The 22733-nt window shown below is 41.7% G+C and overlaps 1 protein-coding gene across 7 annotated transcripts in view; it reads right to left on the bottom strand.

Annotated features, from left to right (window-relative positions):
- CADPS (calcium dependent secretion activator) overlaps positions 1-22733 on the bottom strand; it is a 492613-nt gene that overhangs the window by 216922 nt on the left and 252958 nt on the right. For all 7 annotated transcript variants that reach the window (XM_081935645.1, XM_081935646.1, XM_081935641.1 and 4 more), the window contains exon 9: positions 19187-19253. In XM_081935645.1, the coding sequence (XP_081791771.1) occupies positions 19187-19253 (67 nt within the window). The remainder of the gene's footprint in view (positions 1-19186; positions 19254-22733) is intronic.

Raw genomic sequence — 22733 nt, 5'->3', positions numbered from 1 at the left:
CAGGTTTATTTAAACATTCATATAGTCTTCTGATCAGCAAATGCAGAAAAATCTCTTAGGTTGAGTACAATCTTATCTCTTGGGAATTGTGTTAAAAAATTCCCAGTATGATACTCAGTATGATATAAAGATACAAAAACTTGCATCAGAAATGCCCTGAAGGCATCTTCACCTGCTATATTATTGAAATACACTTTCAAAGGGCGCACTTAACATATGACCTGTCATTATAGTTGAAAATAAATGACATCATGGAGGTGTCAGAGAGACATCATTGGCTGCAGCTATTTATTGTATCAACGTTCTAAAATTATATATATGTATGTATGTACAGTATGTATGTATGTATCCAAACTTGTTATTAAATACTAAAATACCCGAATGGAATTCTAATTTTAAAAATTGGCAGAGATATAATATTTTTGTGTCCATTAAATATTAGTGACTTTCTCTGTCCCTTTACGATTGGTAAACTACAATGGTACTACAGTGTTTCCCCAAAAGCACAACCTACCCCAAAAGTAAGTCCTAGCTTGATTTTTACACACATGCCCAATAGAAATAAGCCCCAATTAAGACCCTACCCACTCCAGTGTGCACGGGTAAAAATTAAGCTAGGGTGGGGATGGAAGGGTGGGTGGAACTGCCCTACTACTTACCTTTGGACAGTTGCAGCCTGGCCTCACACACCCCAATATCTGCCTTTTTGGCCCATTTGTTCTGCAGAAGACAAGGCCTGCAAGGCTTTCTTGAAGGCCTCTGCAGTCAATAACAGAGCCCCAGATCGATCCAAAGCCCTGTTATCGGCTACAGAGGCCTTCAGGAATGCCTTGCAGGCCCTGCTGGCCACAGAAGAAGTTCCTGAAGGCCTGTGACAGTGAAAAGAAAGACGGGGACAATATACCCCCACCCCCCAAAAAATAAGACCTGGTCTTACTTTCGGGAAAACACGGTATCAGAAATTCTGTTTAATGCTATCAAATACAATTCATTATGTTAGCCAAGTATCTGTCAGGCCTGTAGTTATGTTCCTTTTAGGATCTTTGGCCTGCCACACCTTCTATTATTTCACTGTGCTGTTTCATTAGAGTAGTAGTTGGGAGTGGGGAATAGAAAGGAGTAGAATTGTGGAATGTGTTGTTGTCATTCTTTTCTAGAAGCCCAAGGTCATCTTTTGTCTCCGCACCTCTGCACCTGACCGGAACCAGCTGGGTGGAGATGCCAGCGTGGCTGAAGAAGATTGGACCATGTGATGGATTTATGGGTGTGGGCATAAGATCATGAACTTTCAACTGGGTGGAATCCCAGGAAGCTGGTCAGAATTGGGATTCCACAGTCTGATGCCAACATGTCTGTCTTATTAAACTGGAACTTTAAGGATAGCTCTGCCTTGGACTCTGATTTAATTCTGCATGATATTTGGAACGCTGACAGTATCCTTATCAGAGCATATTATACCAACTTCATGCTAAAATACCAAAAGAAACTTGAGGAACCAATTGGGATACAAGGAAGGGTCCAACGAACTATGCTATAGTTCAGTGATGGCGAACCTTTTTTGGCTCGCGTGCCACAAGTGGGGGGAGCGCAGGGGGGTCGAGTGCGGGCGTGCCACACCCATAATGCAACGCGCGACCCCCCCAGTGCGCATGCGCGCAAAACGCGCCCCCCATTTTAACATTTTTTTTGCCCTCCCCATGCTCCAGGGGCTTTATAAGAGCCTGGGGAGGGCGAAAAGAGCCTCCCCCGACCCCCCGGAGGCCCTCCGGAGGCTTCAGGGACTGTTCAGAGGCTTCCCTGAAGCCTTCGGAGTGCTTAAAACCACCCTCCGAGCAAACGGGAAGTGACTTCCGGGTTGCTCGGAGGGTCGTTTTAAGCGCTCCGAAGGCATCAGGGAAGCCTCGGACGGTCCCTGAAGCCTTCGGAGCGCTTAAAACCACCCTCCGAGCAAACGGGAAGTGACTTCCGGGTTGCTCGGAGGGTCGTTTTAAGCGCTCCGAAGGCATCAGGGAAGCCTCGGACGGTCCCTGAAGCCTTCGGAGCGCTTAAAACCACCCTCCGAGCAAACTGGAAGTGACTTCCGGGTTGCTCGGAGGGTCGTTTTAAGTGCTCCGAAGGCATCAGGGAAGCCTCGGACGGTCCCTGAAGCCTTCGGAACGCTTAAAACGACCCTCCGAGCAACCTGGAAGTCACTTCCGGTTTGCTCGGAGGGTGGTTTTAAGCGTTCCGAAGGCTTCAGGGAAGCCTCGGACGGTCCCTGAAGCCTTCGGAACGCTTAAAACCACCCTCCGAGCAACCCGGAAGTCACTTCCGGTTTGCTCGGAGGGTGGTTTTAAGCGTTCCGAAGGCATCAGGGAAGCCTCGGACGGTCCCTGAAGCCTTCGGAACGCTTAAAACCACCCTCCGAGCAACCCGGAAGTCACTTCCGGTTTGCTTGGAGGGTGGTTTTAAGCGTTCCGAAGGCTTCAGGGACGGTCCCTGAAGCCTCCGGCGGGGCGGGGGAGGCTCTTTTCTCCCTCCCCAGGCTCCTAATAAAGCCTCTGGAGCCTGGGGAAGGCGAAAAATAGCTTTTAAAAAGGTGAACCCAGCTGGCCAGTGCGCACATGCGCGCTGGCCAGCTGACAGGGCAGCGCCTCGCATGCCCTGACAAATGGCTCCATGTGCCACTTGTGGCATGCGTGCCATAGGTTCGCCATCATGGCTATAGTTGATCAAGAATAAACAATTTTCCCTCTTCTCCTTTTGTACACCTTAATGCAAAATTGTAATGATGTTGAGTATCAGAATTGGTTAACAGTGATTTAAATGCTGCACGGGAATTAGTGCTATAGCCTCTAGCCCAAGTATTCAACTGCAATCAAGGAAAGGGTGCAGCAGCAATTTCATCCAGAAAGCACACACAGGTAACTGATTCAGCAGGATTCATTAACTTCTCTTTACATACATAATAACAACACATAAGGCATGTACACAATACCCATGCTGGTTCTTCCAATGTGGTAGACAGTAGAGATTGTAAGTAGGTACAAACACAAGCCGGGACAAGAACAGTTTCAGTTTTAGTTTTGAGCAGCAGACCAGTTTTTGTACAGAAGTTAAGCTAAGCCACGCCCAGGCTCCTAGCTGTCTCCAGCAAATAGTGTTTCAGTTTCCAAACATCCCTCATTGGCTGACTTAGTTGCTATGTCTATTCATTGGCTGACCTTGTTAACATGTCTTCCAAGTCATTATCTCTCTAGCACACTGACAAACTCACCAGAGACGTTCTAACCATCTCTTGTGATATCTAGTGGAAATGAGCTTTTTAAACTGATAGGTATGGTTTCTCCATTGTCTCGGTTGATCACTCTATAGTTCTTGTGTAACCAACCCTTATTGGGTTCTCCCCATTCAACAACAAGGTCAAGTCAGGACAAGGTCAAATCAGGACTTTGTAGAATGTTACTGGAGACAGCACTAGCAGAGCAGAGGTGGGTTGCTCCCGGTTTGGCCCAGTTTGGGTGAACCAGTAGTGGTGGTAGCGGGAGGCTCCGCTCATCCGCCTGGATGCTTCTGCACATGCAGAAGCACGCGCATGAGCAAACCGATAGTAAAAATAATGGAAACCCACCTCTGTAGCAGAGAGTAAAAATGAATATGATAGGAAAAATAATAACAATTATTTTTGTTAAAAAAATTGACATGGTTGTTTAAAAAAACAGTTTTTAACGATCATTTGATAGTGAGCTGTCAACTCAAAGGCTCACAGCTTTTTTTTAAAAAAAGATAGCTATTGTCCAAAAAGAAGAACGTGCATTCCTTCTCATCGTTCATTTCACATAATGTCAGACTGACACTCTGTCAGAAACAATGTGAGCTAAATTGCTGGTTAGCAATCATATTAAAGCAATCCCAACCCCCCCCCCCCCCATAGTTCTATATAGTTATTGTCACTGATCTTGTAAATGGTAGCTTTCAACTCCTCCATCGATGTGCATGTGCCACATTCAATGTCAAATACTTGATGGCAGTCTTCATTGGCTGCGGGGGGATTCGACATCGCCTTTAGGTGCCCATCAGGCTGCATTAAGACACAGCTTGTACTTAATATATTGTCTTTTTAAAAAAAAATCAGGATAATCTAGGAGAAGGCAGTTGGAAAGCCAGGGATTCTCCTGTGCTCTGGGCTAGGAATAGGGAAATTTATCATCCAATGATTGAAAAATGCCTCTGTTAAGGTTGTGTCACATTCTGGATTCCTTACGTTCTTATATTGATTTAGACATTTCCTCGACCTCTGGAAGAAACTTTCCCCCCCATAAACTCCTGCATTAATGGATGATGTTAGTCATTTTGGGGGAATCGGGGAAGGAGGAGAAAAAGGCTAGGATGTCTTCTCTCTGAATTTTAATGTTATCAGAAATGCTTTGGACTTTTTGCTGTTAATTAATTAATGATGGGACGCTGAGCTTGTCATTCAGAAGGTCGGCAGTTCAGCGGTTCGAATCCCTAGCGCCGTGTAACGGAGTGAGCTCCTGTTACTAGTCCCAGCTTCTGCCAACCTAGAAGTTTGAAAGCATGTAAAAAATGCAAGTAGAAAAAATAGGGATCACCTTTGGTGAGAAGGTAACAGAGCTCCCTGCGCTTTCAGCGCTTGGTCCTGCTGGCCACATGACCACAGAGACATCTTCGGACAGTGCTGGCTCTTCGGCTTTGAAACGGAGATGAGTACCGCCCTCTAGAGTCGGGAACGACTAGCACGTATGTGTGAGGGGAATCTTTACCTTTACCTAATTAATGATGCTTATCCCTCTTCAGGGTTCTGCTTGCATCTGTATCCATATGTAGTGTAGTTTCTAGATCTGGGGCTGTAGAATAATCTCTTTTTGACTCCCTGACTATTAGAAAGTAAGAAGAGGCAGCATTATTGCTCTGATTCTCCAGCACAACCAACCAACAAAGCAAATCACTGTCTCTGGCTTGCCTTTGACTAATGGTGGGATTCAGCCAGTTCGCACCACTTTGGGAGAACCGGTTGTTAACTTTCTGAGCAGTTGGGCAAACTGGTTGTTGGAAGAAATCATTAGGACAGAGAACCGGTTGTTAAATTACTTGAATCCCACCACTGCCTGGCTGAAAAGAGGAGATAGAGAGAGGACTGCAAAGAATTGTGATTGGCAGAGGCATTCCTTTCCAAGTCTGTCGGGGTCTTATTCTTTACTTTGGTGACAGAAGCATCTCCAGGGAGGGGGTCAACATTCCACATGGCGATGTGATTGAAACTGTATCCTCGGAATTTAGATGATTGTAAGCTACAAAAAACCCTTTTGCCTTATTCAAAACTTAAATTTAATCAATGGATGCCATAACACGGTAGTTTCATAGAAAAGTCCCTTGAATGAATCCCAAAAAGTTGCCTTTGCCCAAGGTCCACTTTTTCCAAATCCTTTCTTTTTTAAATACTCCTATAAAGTGAAACTAGGACTTAAGTGGAATGCAATGCTACAGAAGAATTGTAAATTCATAGGAGGTTTCTGAGCGCTTGCAACTCAGCCAAAATAATACAGTGACATGCTGCCCTCCACTGGTATCAAACATGTATTAACCTTTACAGAGAAGCTATCTAGTTTTTCAGTCGCTGGTTTCCATATTCCCCCGTACAGTAATTCACCGTTTCCTAAAACCTCTTCAAAAATGTACACAAAGGAAACTTATTTTGAAGGAAGTGTATTATATCCACTCACATGACTCACCCAAGTGGCTTTAGGGCGATCTCATAGCTCATAGTATGAGATTATCATTATGATTTGTAATCATTTATTATGTTTTGTAATGAGATTTTTAATTTATTTGAGCCGCCCAACTCCAATGGACTTTGGGTATTTCTCTCAAAGACTTCCACGCTAACAGGTAGGTGTAAATAAAATATAAGTTATATTCATAAGATATATTTGGATATTGTGCCATTCCTTATAGTATACGGGTCCCTGTCCATTTCCTTGTTCAAAATCAACTATGGGGTAAATTTCTCAGCTATTTGCTGATCATTTAGCATATCCACAACAGTGTTTTTACCTCTCTGAACTAACTGGCTGGTTTTCACTCAGTTCCTTGTTTGGAACATGTTAACCTATTGCTTTTGGAAAAGGTTTTAGACCAGTGATGGGGAACCTGTGACACATGTCCAAAGGTGACACATCGCAATGTGACGTGCCAGCATTCATCAAAATCCCATTTTCATGCAAACTGAGGAGGCTGTGTGAGAATGGGGTATGCTCTCATGCAGCCTCTGAATCCTCCCAAAATTGTGTAGGGATGGGGTGCGCTTTCGTGCAATTTTTGGAGGTGAAAAAAGGCATAGAATAGCATTTCCTGAAGCTGCTTCAAGAATGAAGTCCTTGTCATGGAGCAGTCTTGGGTAGGATGCAGGAACCTGTCAATGGTAGGCATGGCCTAGTCGGCCTCCTGCACCACGGTGGGGACGGGAAGCATTTTTCGCCCTCCTCAAGCTCCAGACTCCAGAGGCTTTATTGGATTCTCTGGGAGGGCGAAAACTGCTCCCCCCAGCCCGTTTCCAGACTTCTGGAACCTCCGGTAGCCTGTTTCCACCCCTCTACACGAGCCTCCATTTGGGCCCTGCACTTACCTGGCATGATGAATGGGCTGCGTGGAGACTCCTGGGAGCGGTGGGTTGGGCGTGGCCAGCCAGGGGTGGAATTTGGGGGTTCACTGAAATGGGCAGAATCCTAGGTAGAGGATCACCCGAACCCATGCAAACCCCCAGCAGCCCACCCCTGCTGACAGCAAGCAGCATGCAACAGATTTTGGGGGATGCTGGGAATCATGCTGTTTCCCAGGGCTCATGTGTGGAATGACCAAGATGGGCTTTTTGAGTGGCAGCTGTAGTACTAGGGCTGAGGTTGACTTCAAGACCTGGGTCATAACTTCAGGCCTCGTCTCACCATTGCTACTGAGTGCCACTGTCCAGGGTGGGCCTAGATGGGGAGCGGGAGAGAGAATTGGTTCTCTTTTGTTTGTGACGTGCCAGGAGAGTAAAGTTAGGCCTATTCCAAAATTCTGACACAGCAAGCCCAAATGTTTTGCCCACACTGCCCAAGACCAGCGGACATGATTCAGCCCATGGCTGAACAATCATAAAATGTGAGGGTAAAATATGCGCCATATAATTTGCCCTTCACACCTTATAGCATTCTCGGTAGAGATGCTGTAACCAACGTTGCCTCTGACAAGCTAATTCTTATTGTGAAGAGAACATCAATGCAAAGCATAGTCCCTGAACTTGGTTTTCACACCTGGCCATGTGACAAAGGAAAAGGTAAATATGGATAGAGCAGGAAAGCCAAAGGAGAGGAAAAGCATAACATTTATTGTGCCAGCAGATCCACCCAAGCAATAGTTAAACTTCAAGCTAATTTTCAATGACATCCAGACCAAACCACGGGAAAATGGTAGGTTCCTACAACTCTTCTTTCTTCTCAGAGAATAGCTAGTTATTTGGAGGTGGGGCTTTTGCTTCCTATTGGTAGATAGAATAGAATTCTTTATAAAGTTCTTTAGAATAGAATAGAATAGAATAGAATAGAATAGAATAGAATAGAATAGCTTTTTCCTGAATGCCATCACTCTGCTAAACAACTATTTCCCATGGCACTGTCAAATTATTTACTAAAACTTTACTATTATTCTTCTCATCCTTCCTATTACCTATCTTCTCCCACGTATGACTATAACCATGTTGCTTGTATCTTTACAATTAATATTGTTTTATTTGCTTCCTAGTATGATTTGATTGCTTATTAGTAACCTATGACTATCACTAAGGGTTGTATCTTACGATTCTTTATGAATGTATTTTATTTTTCTTTATGTGCACTGAGAGCCTATGCACCAAAGACAAATTCCTTGTGTGCTCAATCACACTTGGGCCAATAAAGAATTCAATTCTATGGATAAATATAGTATCTCTTGAATTTTCTGAGTGTTCTAGACAGTGTAACACAATAAGGCTAATTTCTGAAACTGCAAAAATTATGGTTGAACAAGGTGAAATCTAAACAATAGCTGGAGTTGTTTTTCCATTGCTCTCTGAGAAGGATCTTATTCACAGTTACTCAGTTGGAGAAGTGTAACCTGACAATCTATGTTATTTCCTTGCCTCTGTGCTCTCTTAGGATTCATAACATTTTGGGGGGAGGGGGAGGAGTTTCCTTAATTTTCCACCTCTTGTAGCACCTCTACCAGCTTGGGCCATTTTCTATCCTCACTAACCAGCCAACACATCTGGTCAAGTTGATGCAGTCGCTGTACACAAATCAATAAGCCACACTGTATGGAAACTCTGATTGGTTCGAAATAGAGAAAGGTCTATGGCAGTGGTTCTCAACCTTCCCAATGCCGTGACCCTTTAATACAGTTCCTCATGTTGTGGTGACCCCCAACCATAAAATTGGTGTCTCGGTTCCCAAGACCATCAAAAACATGTGTTTTTCAATGGTCTTAGGTGACCCCTGTGAAAGGGTCGTTCGACCCCCCCAAAGGGGTCCCGACCCACAGGTTGAGAACAACTGGACTATGGCATGTCATTTAATGGGGTGAAAATTAATTTTTTGCCATTTTTTTCAGTGAGGGATTTAAAAAAAAATAGTGTTTTGTTTTACACCAAGAATTCAAATCTGCTGTTAATTTTGTACAACATTTAACTTGGCATGGTAAATCCAGGTCTGATCATATGCCTCACAAAAGTCTCTTGTAAGCCAATTACTGTTAACTTTATCTTCTCAAAATAACACGCTGTGCTACAAAAATAAAATAAAAAATTCTGCATGAATCTTATCTAGCTAAGCAAAAAAAATATTCCATGCAATCATAAACTAACACCACAAAGCAATTATCTGAGTTGCAAAAATGTTTAAGTGAGTTTCATTAAGTCTTGTTTTGATTCATATAAAACCAGGCATATCACTGGAAGGCAAATCACCAAATGCCACCTTACTTACTGGTAGTTTGGCTGTGTTATGTTATCACATTCATGGGAAAAGGAAGTTATGATCAGAATGGTCAGCTGTGAAAAGAAATGAGGCAGCCAAAAAACATGGTGGCTAGATACCCCCCCCCCCCCAAAGCTGACACCAGCCAAAACGTAAAACAATTGAAAAAAGCTGTACAGGACTTGGAAAATGCAGAGGGAGTTGGTCCATAGAATTGCCAAGATTTAAACATGATTGAACTCATGGCATCATCACAAACCAGCCAATATACAGTATGTTTCTGGAGTCACTTCTGCCAATAAGTGATATGTTTCTGCCACCTCCTGGGTGAACATGGAATTGCTATTTCCTTGCCTCCAGCTTCCAGATGTTCAAATAATCAGAACCAAATTACTATGTGAAATATGAAATGAGAGAATCAGCATATTTCATATTTCCAGACAATGTTGTGGACCCTTTGTCATCTGGTTTCAACATTCTTAAAAATATCCCCCTGCAACTGTTAAGTAGTATGTCCTCTAACTCAGCAAACAAAGTCTTAATTGTTTCTTAGGTACACTTTATTTTTGCAGAAGCAAAATAATCTCATTGTCAATAAGAACCACACATCAATCACTGACAACTTCTAGCAGACATCCAGACATTTCTAGCAGAGATAACAACAGTAGAAGCCCCATGTGATACACAAGGCAGAGGAAAATAGAGGAAGGAAGTATTTATAGATATTACTCTCTAGAAGCTGAGATATATCTCATTCATGGATACTCAATGTCAATGTGAAGGAATCCATGTGAAAGTAATAGCATATATAATATATATGCATCATATATATTATATATAATGCATATGTATGCATTATAATAGCATTTTTCCATTAAGTTGGTCAGTCTGAACATCTATCTCTGTGGACTGAGACTTGTGTGAACATTGTTGTTGTTAGTTGTGAAGTCGTGTCCGACCCATTGCGACCCCATGGGCAATGTTCCTCCAGGCCTTCCTGTCCTCTACCATCCCCCAGAGTCCATTTAAGCTCACACCAACTGCTTCGGTGACTCCATCCAGCCACCTCATTCTCTGTTGTTCCCTTCTTCTTCTGCCCTCAATCTTTCCCAGCATTAGGCTCTTCTCCAGTGAGTCCTTCCTTCTCATTAGGTGAGCAAAGTATTTGAGTTTCATCTTCAGGATCTGGCCTTCCAAAGAGCAGTCAGGGCTGATCTCCTTTAGGACTGACCGGTTTGATCATCTTATAGTCCAAGGGAGAGTCTTCTCCAGGACCATAGTTCAAAGGCCTCAATTCTTTGGTGCTCAGCCTTTCTTATGGTCCAACTTTCACAGTGATACATTGCAACTGTGTGTGTGTACATAGTTGATGCCAATTTTGTGTTATTTGATGGCTGGGGCAGTACGAATGCCAGTGGCCAGAAGGCAGAGCTACCTTGTACATTTTTAATACCCCCTTTATGTTCTTAGTACTCATAAGTAGTCATCTTCTGAATACAGATACCAGGTAGTTATGCTTCATCAGTATTCTTTACCTTAGTAGTTAATTTCATGTTTGACAGTTTCTAATTTGTGAACATGCTCAAGTCAGTTCAGATATGCACCTTGCTGATTCCTGTCACACTGTTTGCCTTTTTAATGAAGTCATTCATGAATTTTCCATTCTGGAAATTTATGGAGAGCCTCTGGAGGCTTCACACATTACTAAGGAAAACAGTCTTAGCCATTTTGTGCATTTTTATTTATTCTGGCTAACGGAAGAATTGGGTTTTATTTCTGAACTCATCAGAAATCAATCTAAGTAATTTAAAAAAGGGTTCCAATACTGAGCCAATAAAAATGACTAACCTCTCCAGTTCATTCATAATTTTTTCTTAACAATCCATCTTCAGTATTTTGTAGACTTGGGAACCTTAAGCATTTTAATCTTTTCTTAGTCCAGGGGCAAAGCTGTACTTCACAAACTTTGAGTGTGATCTCCATAGAAATCCAAAAGTAGCCACAAAATGCCATCGTCAATGAGATAGAATGGGAATTAATCAGTGGTGGGTTCCGGATCCCATTCCGACCGGTACAGTTGGAACGGGCCAGGCATCGTCCACATGGACGCATGAGCGCACACATGCGTCTCACTGTCCAGCGATGCCACGTAAGGAGCGCGGGCGGGCAGGCTGGCCCTCTGGAGCACCGTACTGGAACAGTACCCAGTGCTCTGGGCAGGCTCCGGTACGCCCGTACCAGGGTGTACCGCCTGCAACCCACCACTGGAATAAATACATGACAATAATTGTATTAACTGCATTGAATTTTATTTACCTGTAAACCATCTGGAGTCAGTGTGTGTTTTTAAACTGAATCTTCCCCAATATTTTTGCTGTGTGGCTCTCAATTGGCAAAGTACAGTTTTCAGCCCAGGGGGAAAAAAAAATACACAAACCTGTTTTGCTTCAGCACCATTCTTTAAATCGTGCCCTTTTCTGTACCCTTTCATTTAGCCTTTTCAGGTATTTTTTTTTCTACAATGGAAAGGACGTGTTTCTGCCAGGATTGTCAAAGTAAATAAACAAAGCAAAACTTAAAAAAAAAAGCATCATGATCCAACAACAAAGCACAACAGACGATGGGACAGATTAAAAGCATATGGCTTAGAACTACTCAAGAACAAACAAGCTAGAAATAAAAAGACAACAGATTTGACTGCTACTTAAAAAGAGGAAAGCATTGGACTGTGCTTGAGATGAAGGGCATCCCCCTGATTTGTTAATGATCACCTACAACAATATATGATAAAACTGTCAAAATGATCTCAGTGCCAGATCGAGAAGATAAATCTGTGGTGAAGGGATTGAAACTGTAGAAGAGCTCCATATGCAGAAGAAGAATCATGTAATTTAAAACTGAGAACCATTGTCTGCAGGCTGACTGAAACTATAGACTTGGTACCAGGAGCTGGTTGGTAGCAGTGTGGAGATAGGCGCTGGGTTGTCTATCACCCTTAACCAAGTCAGTTAAAGACAGAGGTGCTGTTTTTGCACCTCTGTGTGCTGGGCTTGATTAGTTTTAACCTTGGCTAGTTTTCTTTGTAGCCTGACAGGGTACATGAAGCCTGCCTGGGTAGTTTATGATTCAGCATGTTGTGTTATCCTATAAAAGAACAATCAACCTTGTTAGGAATGTAAGCTAACAGTTGGGTTAGCAATACCACCATCTTTAAAGCGCTCCATGGCATAGGGCCTAGTTACCTGCGGGATCGCATCCTCCCACATACATCCCTGCGGCCAATTCGCTCTCACAGGGAGGGGCTTCTCCTGGTGCCGTCCACTAGGCAATGCCAACGGGCGACACCAAGGAGTAGGGCCTTCTCTGTGATGGGCCCAACCCTCTGGAATGACCTCCCCCCCGACATTAGAACCACCACTGACTTCCGCTCCTTCCGGCAGAAACTGAAGACTCACCTGTTCCGACTGGCTGGTCTGGCATAATTCTTAACGTCTACCTCCTGGCATATATATTTCCTACTGGTTTTTTAGGGGACTTAATTTTATAAGACACTGGGGTTTTAAACTTTGTATATTTTAAATTATTAATTAGCAATTACAGTTCTGTCTATTTTATCCTCCTCTTATTTATGTATTTATCCATTTAATAATTTTTAATTGTTATTATGTATGATGTTTTTGATATGGACTGTACACTGCCCCGAGTCCCTTTTGGGAGAGGGGGCGGTCTAGAAGTACTAATTAAATTAATTAAAAAAAATACATAAACCAGGTTGGTAGTACTGTTTCTTTAAGTACTGCTGTAATGTGATTGGTTGCAGTTACCTCAAGCAGCCATTAGAATGACTCTTAGCTCTCTGTTTGTTAGACACTGATCGGTGGATGTATCGTGAGTTACTGTGTTTTTGCTACTGTTAGCCTAAACTGATTATTTGATACTGGACCGTGTTCGAAGGATCATTCCTTAACTGAGAACATTGATAACTGAATGACTGAACCGTGTATGACTTGGACTGTAAATTGAACTCTGAATATCTTTATATTTTCACATAGTAAACTACTATATTTTATACTATTTGATGTCCCTGTATGCTGGTTTGTGCGTGTTCTTCCATACCACTCTCATACTTATGCTTCTCTGCACACTTGCTCTCCTAACGGGGAGCTTACTTACTTAACAAGCCTATGTTGATTGATGCTGAAGACATCAAGATGAAATGCGATCACATGCTTGTAAGATGCTGATTGAATAGTACTTTAATACATTTTCTCAAATGTTAGATATCGCTATCCTCTTCCCAGAGGTGGGATCCTGCCAGTTTAACAATCGTTTTGGTGATTATGCGCTTTGTACGCGCATGCACAGTTTTAAGAAAACCTACCTTCCGCGTTACTGCTGAGGTATAACACAGCTGAGGCGTGGCAATCTGCTCTGCCATGTGAATCAGCTGAGAAGATATAGAACAGTAAAGCCCACCAGATTGTTGGAGCTACTGGTTCACCTGAACCAGTCCCAACTGGTAGAATCCAGTGGTGAAATTTTTTTTTTACTACTGGTTCGGTGGGCGTGGCTTGGTTGGCATGGCAGGGGAAGGATACTGCAAAATCTCCATTCCCACCCTACACTGGGGCCAGCCAGAGGTGGCATTTGCTGGTTCTCCGAACTACTCGAAATTTCTGCTACCGGTTCTCCAGAACCTACACTATATTGCCAAATGTATTCACTCACCTGCCTTTACTCGCATATGAACTTACTGTAAGTGACATCCCATTCCTAATCCATAGGGTTCAATACGACGTCGGTCCACCCTTTGCAGCTATAACAGCTTCAACTCTTCTGGGAAGGCTGTCCACAAGCTTCAGGAGTGTGTTTATGGGGATTTTTGACCATTCTTCCAGAAGCGCATTTGTGAGGTCACACACTGATGTTGGACAGGTTTACGTGGCCTACCACTTCGTGGCTGAGTTGCTGTCGTTCCCAAACATTTCCACATTCTTATAATACAGCTGACAGTTGACTGTGGAATATTTAAGAGCGAGGAAATGTCACGACTGGATTTGTTGCACAGGTGGCATCCTATCACAGTCGGAATTCACTAAGCTCCTGAGAGCGACCCATTCTTTCACAAATGTTGGTAAAAACAGTCTGCATGCCTAGGTACTTGTTTTTATACATCTGTGGCCATGGAAGTGATTGGAACACCTGATTCTGATTCTTTGGATGGGTGAGCGAGTACTTTTGGCAATATAGTGTACCAAAACCTGCTGGATTTCACCCCTGGTAGAATCCCACCCCTGCCTCTTCTCCTTTGGAATGGTTGTACAGTTTTGATTCTTGCAGGAGAATGTCCCTAGAACACCCGTATTCACACTTGTATTGGTGTCATGATTGCACTACTACTTACATGATTAACTAAAAGCAAATATGAGCCAGCAAAAAGACAAACCTATTGCTTTCTTAGACGCCTCCCCAAAACATTTGCTCTTTTGCTAACATCTTAGAAGTGCAACAATGATCATTTCTATTGATTTTTAAGGCTTAACAATAAATCGCATCTCAGCTACCGTATTTGTTTTAAATGTTTAGGAAAGGAATCGGTGACATTCTCAGCATATTGATGTAAAAGAGAAAGCGAGGAAAGATGTAACAAAATCAGAAATGATTATTGGCTGATGGCCTTGAAGTTCAACCGCGACGTTATCTACCAACTTGTTCAATTTCTGAGATTCTTTTCTGAGATTCTCTGGCCAGTTAGGAGCACTTAGACTGACTTTGCCATGTTTTTTTCTCCCTGATTTATGAGGCTGTGGATAATTTTCATTCTTAACCTTGAGGTCATATTCTGCCATCGCTTTCACACTGCATATTTCAGAATTTACAATGAGGTGAATAACAAGTCTCTGTCTTGAAATTTGCATGCAATTAACATTCTGTTCCTCTCAGAGAGTAAATTTTCTATTAGAATGGTGATATACAGAAGACATGTAGTAAAATCATAGCATTCTATGTTCTAAGCTTGCTTACACATTATAGAGTTATAAAGGGCATTTATACCACTACTCAGACTAAATACTTTCAGAATATAGAAATGGCATTGCAACCAACACATACCTCAACAATTTAAGATTATGGTAGATAAACAGTATTTTAAAGAAAAGGCCAGATGAATTTTATGGAGGAGGAAGTTGAACTTTGAAGCAAAAGTTTCATGTCTAATTACAGAAACATTTCTGTTTTAAGGCAAGGGAAGCCTCTTTGCCAGCTTTTATGAAAATTTTAAAGATTTTTATTTTATTTTATCATGGTTTCTGTGTAATGAGTATTAGTTTCAATCTGAGTTCTGTTTTCTCTTTGCTTCTAGTACTGTGAAGAGTCTTTTATTCTTCTTCTCTTCTCATTGGTTTTATTGCACTAATCCTGAAAGGCAGCACAGAATGATCTGAAATAATCTGGTAGCTTTCAGAACAGTTTTGCCCACCCTGGCATTCTGGATCTATCAATAACAGTTCTAGAATTGTAGTCCCAAAACTGTATAGGGCTCTGAATGTGGAAAACTGCTCTCGAAAAATGTAGGGAAAACAAAGAAACACACAAACCAGTGACGTGCAGTCAGGGGAGGCAGGGGAGGCGGAGACTCACCGCTCTCATCATGAAAATAAAAAAAAAATACTACAGGAAGCCGTGAAAGTGGCTGGGAGAGGCGCGCGGCTTGGTTTAGCCTCCCTGGACATCTCAGCAGCAGCCCCAAGTGTGCCAATCTCGCCATTTTTTCCATTGGGCGAGCCCGGGATCCTTGCAAGGGGAATGGGACCACGTGTGCAGGAGGCTCCTCAGCTCCAGCCTCAATCAGCGCAGCCGCGGTCCCCTTCGTGTTGGCTCAGGAAGGAGGGGAATGGGACCACGTGTGCAGGGGAAGGGGATTGCGGCTGTGGTAATCTGAGGCTGTGCGCTGCTGAGGAGCCGCCTGCACATGTGGTCCCATTCCCCTTGCAAGGATCCCGGGCTCGCCCGATGCAAAAAATGCCTAGGTCACATCATCAGTGCTAGAAGGGGGGTGGGGGGAAGGAGGAGAAAGGAGAAGTTTCTCTTCTCAGAAATGTCTTCTCAGTGGAGCTGCTGCAGCCTGCCTGCCCCTTTCTGACATTTCTGAGAAGAGAAACTTCTCCGTTTGGGCTGCGCCCATGCGATCGGAGCAATCACGTGGTTTGATGATGTCACCAGCCTCACCAGTCATAAACCTCACCGCACATCACTGACACACACACACACAGACACACAATTCTGTTTTGGACAAAGCAATTACACAAAGTGTAGAAAATAGGTGGAAGCATATAAGTACTAAATAAAATAAACTGGAAGCAGGAAAAGGAAAGAATGAATCTGAAGTTATCTGGAGGCGAAGTCATGGCAATTGGACTTCTTCACTTTTTTTTTGTTTGAAACTTAAGCAGCAAAAGTTTCCAACTGAAAAGAAAAGAAGTCTAATTGCCATGACTCAACGTCCAGACAACTCTACCTGGGTGACTGAGAATCTTCATCAACGTAATCTAAAGTTAGTTTTACACAAGCATCATTCATCATACATCACTCACGTTCACAACCCTTTATCTTTGCAAACCATCCTCTCTTCTACCACTACATTTCATCCATAGCATTTTAAAAAAAAATTCTCACCTCATTCGTTTTGAGGATCTCACTGGTTCCTTCCAACCACAGCCTCCTTGGTGTCCCCCTTCCTCTTAATCCACTCACCCTCCCTTCATAGATCAGTTTAACAATTTGATCCTTATTTATTCTTTCTGCATGACTGACCAATCAGCCTTATTTTTTTTTTGCAAGCTAGGATTTCTACACTAGAAACTACAGTATAGCGCTAGAAGTTCTCTTGGAAGCCAATACACTGTTGGCTGCATGCCAGAAGTGTGTTTCTGACAGTTCGCCCCCATGGGCGAACCAGTAGTGGTGGCGGCAGGAGGTTCCGCCCACCCTCCTACTGCGCTCATGTCCACAAGCGAACCGCTAGTAAAATAAATTGAAACCCACCACTGCTGCGCGCCATCATTGGAAGAAACAAACTGTAGTGACGGGCACTCTAGATACAAGAGACTAATATTAAATAAACTCATCTGTACGTGAATACGTATGTCTTATTACCTACAGTGATTCTAATTACAACGACCCAGATTCTTGTTAAACTGAATGTTATCCCAAAACAAAGCAAAATAACAGTAGCAACAAATTAAGAAGTAAGGAAACAAAAAAAATAGTTGTTTCTCATTGAAACTATCATTATTCTCTTTTCACCTCTTTGGGTTTCAAACAGCAACAGTATCATCTGGTGCAAATGGGCTGTAGCAGAAGGAGAGATGTGAGCGCATACAGGTCCAGAGTTGGTTCTGAAACTGTAAAAATCTTTGGGTGGAGGAGGTGCCCAATGAAGCTTAAAAGAGAAATTGTGGCTTGCACACCCACATTCCAAAAGAGAAAGGGAAGAAAATGTGGTTTTGAATGGGCAGTGTCACTAAGTAATGGAATTACTGGTCTCAGTTGTAAGCGAGGACTACCTCTATGTAGTTTGGATATCATGCTAAACCTGTGATGGAGAACCTATGGCAATGCGGCATGTGAGCCTTCGCCCCAGCTCAGCTCCACCGCGCATATGCGCATGTGCTTCCCACCGGACAGCTGGTTTTTGAGTCTCTGCCACATGCACGGGGGGTGAGTGTAGCCAGGGGTGCATGCGGGCATGCACGTGGGGCAGGGTGCATGCAGAGGGTCACATGTGCATGCACAGGAGGAGCATGGGGGGATGTCGCATGTGCATTGCATTATGGATTTCGGCACGCAATGACAAAAAGGTTAGCCATCACTTCACTAAACCATTGTTTACTGATTAAGCCTCACCAGTTCGCACATTGCATTAACCCATAAAGCACAAAGAGGAGCTTTATTTCATGTTCTGATCTGAGTCCAAAATAATCCAAAATAAATTAGTTGCTCGTTATGACTTAGAATGACATGTTCCTCTAATAATTCCATCAAATTAATTACAACCATTTCATCTATTAGCTATCGGCTAATATAAAGATTTTGCTGATTTATTCATTTACATGTGTATCACTATACCATTATCACCCAGAACATCTTGAAGTAAGTCACAATTTCTTAAAACAAAATAAATAATACAAACATGTAAAATAAAGGTGTTAATTAAAGAGTCCATTGGATAGAGGAGGAGGAGGGGGGGGCAGAGGAGGAGGAAAAGGAAAATGAGGAAGAAGAAGGAGGAAGAAAAGAAGAAGGAGGAGAAGGAAAAGGAGGAGAGGGAAATGGAGGAGGAGGAGGAGGAGGAGGAAAGGAGAAGGAAAAGGAGAAGCAGAAGGAAAAGGAAGAGGAGAAGGAGGAGAGGAAGAAGGAGGAGGAGAAGGAAAAGAAGGAGGAGAGGAAAAAGGAGAAGGAGAAGGAGGAGGAGGAGGAGAAGACATGCACCTCCACACTGAGGTGGTTGTCCACTGAGAACCCCACACAATAGTAATTGCAATGCTATAATTAGGCATGGATAAGAAGTCCTGGCAGTGAGACCTTCTGGTGTCAGACATACTGTAAGAAACAGAAGCAGCAACCTCATCTCCAAAAGGATGTCATAAAAAGAAAAACCTTTCCCCGGACTTTGTTTGCTAATCCACAAGTAGATAACCTTTCTTTTGTGCCTCTTTCTTCCTGCATCTGCTTTAGATTTATAATGCATGTGAAGAAGTTGCTTAATGAGTGCTCATTAAGTAACTTATTTATATTCTTTATAACTCTAAAGCAGAAGGGCAATGAGGACATGCAGTCCTTCTAGTTTTCCTTATACATTCAGGGTGGAATCTATGGAAAGTGATAGAGGAACTGCTTGCCTCCCTTGTCCCATTGAGTTCGCCCCTAAACTGCCCATCATTTTAAATCCTAGACTTTACACCTTACAATTTTACAGCAATTACGTGTCATTAACCTTGTTCATCTGTACGCCTATGCTGTAATGAGCTTTGTTACACTTACTGTAATGTGTGGCCTCTCACTCATAATAGCTTCGCATTTTATGTGAACCAGGCCAAAGTATCCTTGTGTTTGTGTATCAACACTGCTCTTAGACACTAATTGTATTACGATGTGGTGTTAAAGAATAATGCAAATATAAGTTTTAGTGGAAGCATTACCTGGACCAGTACAAAGAACCTTTTCTTCCATCTCTTCCAGACATTTTTGCCGATGGCCCACAAATATCTACAAAAACAGCAAGGAAAACTTCATTAGGGGATTTTTAAAAATAAGTAAATAAGAATCTCATTGTTTGCATTGGGCAGTTTTTACTGGAAACTGCAACTAAGCACTGGTTTTAGCAAAAAAAATATGTTGTGAATTGTGTTGTGACTATGGGATCCTACAAACAATCATAAATTGTCAACCAGTTGCCAAGCTCCAAAATTTGATCACATGACCACAGGGAGGGGGGAGTGGTGATCTTTTAAGTTGATGACTGGTTTAACTCCTACTGCGTTTTCTTCTATGGAAAAGAGAAGTGAGCTAATCTTTTAGTATTCTCCTACAGGAGAAGGAGTGGCAGAAGCTGGGGGCGGAGTCAAAAGAGTGACTCTACATAGTGACTCTAGACTGATTCCTCTTTTGACTCCACCTCTAGCTTCTGCTAATCTTTCTTCTACAGCTCACTAGTCTCCATCTCCAACAATCAGTTGTTCTACATTAAGAAAGGGGCATCAATATTCCTTCTTTTTTGTTGCACAAAAAATAGTCTGGAATCTGCCTGGAATCTATCATGATATTCCTTCTGACAGGTACTGTTTCACTTTCAAATTTCATTAGATTACTTTCTGTTTCAGACAAGAAAAATTAGTGGCATTAAAAAAAAAGGACCATAGTTGGAAAATGCCAGCAGTGATCACATTCTGATTACAATTTTGTTCAGCCCCAATCAGGTGTGACAACACAGCTGGTGTTAGCTAAGAAAGTATGAGTGATTAAATTAATGGTCATTTTAAAATAGATAAAACAAATTTGTGGAACATAGACATATGAATGGCTATTAATCATAAAAAGCCATATGGAGTCTCCATTATGTTTGATTCCTAAAAGCTACATGGAAAGAATAGAGCATGGTTATTGTATTATATCCTTCCAGTAAGCTTCACCTTCATTTCTTTTCATTATTTATAATTTGTGTATGTTGCTCATCACACCTGCATCCCTCTGGGGAGTTTACAAATAAAATGGAAAATCATATAAAAGCTATATGATTTGTTGGCACAATGATTAGAATGCAGTATTGCAGGCTAACTCTGCTCACAGCCTGGAGTACAATCCTGATGGGGCTCAAGGTTGATTCGGCCTTCCATCCTTCCGAGATCAGTAAAATGAGGACCCAGATTTTGGGGGAAATATGGTGACATTGTAAACTGCTCCTAGAGTGCTGTAAGTGCTATGGCTATAGTTAAAAACAAAGTAAAAAAAATCCAACAGATTAAAACAAAGTTAAAAAGAACTATTGCAAATGAAAGGCAGAGGAAGAACCTTCATCCCACCAACTACCCCTAGAGTTGCATGGTATTCTTCAATTGCCAGGCCAGTTGGCAGAGCTTGGCCTTAATGTTCTTGCAGGAGGCCAGGAAAGTAGGGGCTTGCCTTGCCGCTAGGGGAAAGATGTTCCCTAGGGTGGGGGATGCAGCAGAGAAGGCTCTGTTCTTAGTCTCCACCAGTAAAATTCTTTAACCAACAGGGTTTGTAATATGTCTTCTCTCTCTTCTTGGGTGTGATGGGATAAAAGAGACATACTAACAGGGCTGGATTAGATTAGAATTCCATCAAGATGTATATTGTATCTAGTGAGAGATTAGAATATTATTTTCATACTGATCTGCATTCTAGCATACATGTCTTACAACTTCAGTATTATTCTTTAAAATGTAGGGAAATGGAAATGATGCATAAAATGCAGCCTAAGGCATGGAAGGGTGGAATACACATTCAATGATGAGGTTTATGAAAATGTTTATGAAAAGTAAGGACTGCAGATTGGATTTTATTTTCTAAAGAAAGTTCACATGTGCAAATCTAACAGCAGTCTACATAGGCCGGTGTGCTATGTATGTGGATTGCATGATAAAATTAAATTTGTTTTAATTTAATAAACCAATGCTTCATTCATAATTTACAATTTATTAATAATAATAGTAACAATAATCAATCATATTTGTCAGTAGTCAATAATATTTGTTTTACATCTATAATTGTTCAGTTGACTGAGCTTCATGTTTAATGAAAATAATAATAATAATAATAATAATAATAATAATAATAATAATAATAATAATAATAATAATAATAATTCCTAGGTCTTTGGTTAGGACTCGAGCTGTTGAGCTACCAGCCAGCCCCAAAGGCTGTGAATCTCACCAAAGATTAAACAACAACAACAACAACAACAACGATGATGGCCCTTTCTGTTGGATTAAGAATGATAAATTAATGCATCATGGGAGTGTACAAGGGTGCTATAAATCTGTCCTTCTGCTCTATGTGAAGAGGCTGAATGTAAAATTCTTTTCTAACATGGTCCAGGAACAATTCAGAAAGATTATTTTATGTCTATATGTTGAAGATAAGAAGCCAAAAAGAGTGAAACACTATTTCAATTTGTTAGATCATGTGAAAAGTAGCAATGCTTTACACATTCCACTAAACACATTTTAACTGAATTCTTTATAGGAAAATGTAGAGAGAAAGAGACTCCATAAACCCACTCCATAAACTGAGCACATTGCAGTTAAATTATCTCTCCAATTAAACCATCTAAAACAATAACTACAGGAAAGCATAATTTAAAAAAAATCTCATATGCCCTCTTTTAAATATTGAACATTTCTATTTGGAAAGCTCATACTTTTGTAGAATCAGTGTAATTTTCCTGTAAGCAGTTTTCTTGTTATATAATATAATATTATAATATTATAATATAATATAATATAATATAATATAATATAATATAATATAATATAATATAATATAATATAATATAATATAATGGCTGCTCCGTTTCACCATGATGCTGGGTGGGTGAACAGTATGCATTTAAAACAATCCAATATAAACAATAGCAAATATCTGAAAAATTAACCCAAGTGGTAACCAAGGAATTGCTTCCACAAGAGGTTCATCTAACCCAAGACCTGCATTTTAAGGGCTCATCTGAATAATATTTGAATGGAGCCATACAAATCTTTGGGGGGGATGTCACTCTAGAAGGCAGGGGCTGTGGCAGAAAGGGTCTGCTTCTTGGGTTCTATCACATTGATACCTTAATTGACAGGACCAGGACAGAGCATGCCCACCTGATTGGATCATGTACTATGGGCAGAAACTATGAAAGATAGGATGCCCCCTGGATAACCAGGCTGTATGCCATGAAGGGCTTTATTAGGTAATAACCAGCACCTTGAGCTGCAGCCAAAATTCATGTAGCAGAATTGTTATGCAGGCACATCATGTGTGGGGGAATGAAACTGAGTTTCTGTCTGCATTTGAGAAAAACAGCTGCAGCCAATCAACAGTGCTTCCCACACCCACTTGTTCAACACATTGTTTCTCAGGGCAGTAAATGTTTACAGCTACAGAAACCTGATATGAGATGGGTTCGTTCATTCGTTCATTAATTAATTAATTAATTAATTCATCAATCCATCCATCCATTCA

Source organism: Natrix helvetica (assembly GCF_964273705.1).
Source record: "Natrix helvetica genome assembly, chromosome: 1".
Taxonomy (NCBI): domain Eukaryota; kingdom Metazoa; phylum Chordata; class Lepidosauria; order Squamata; family Natricidae; genus Natrix; species Natrix helvetica.
The sequence above is the reverse complement of the archived record's forward strand: the minus strand, read 5'-3'. Positions and strand labels throughout refer to the sequence as shown.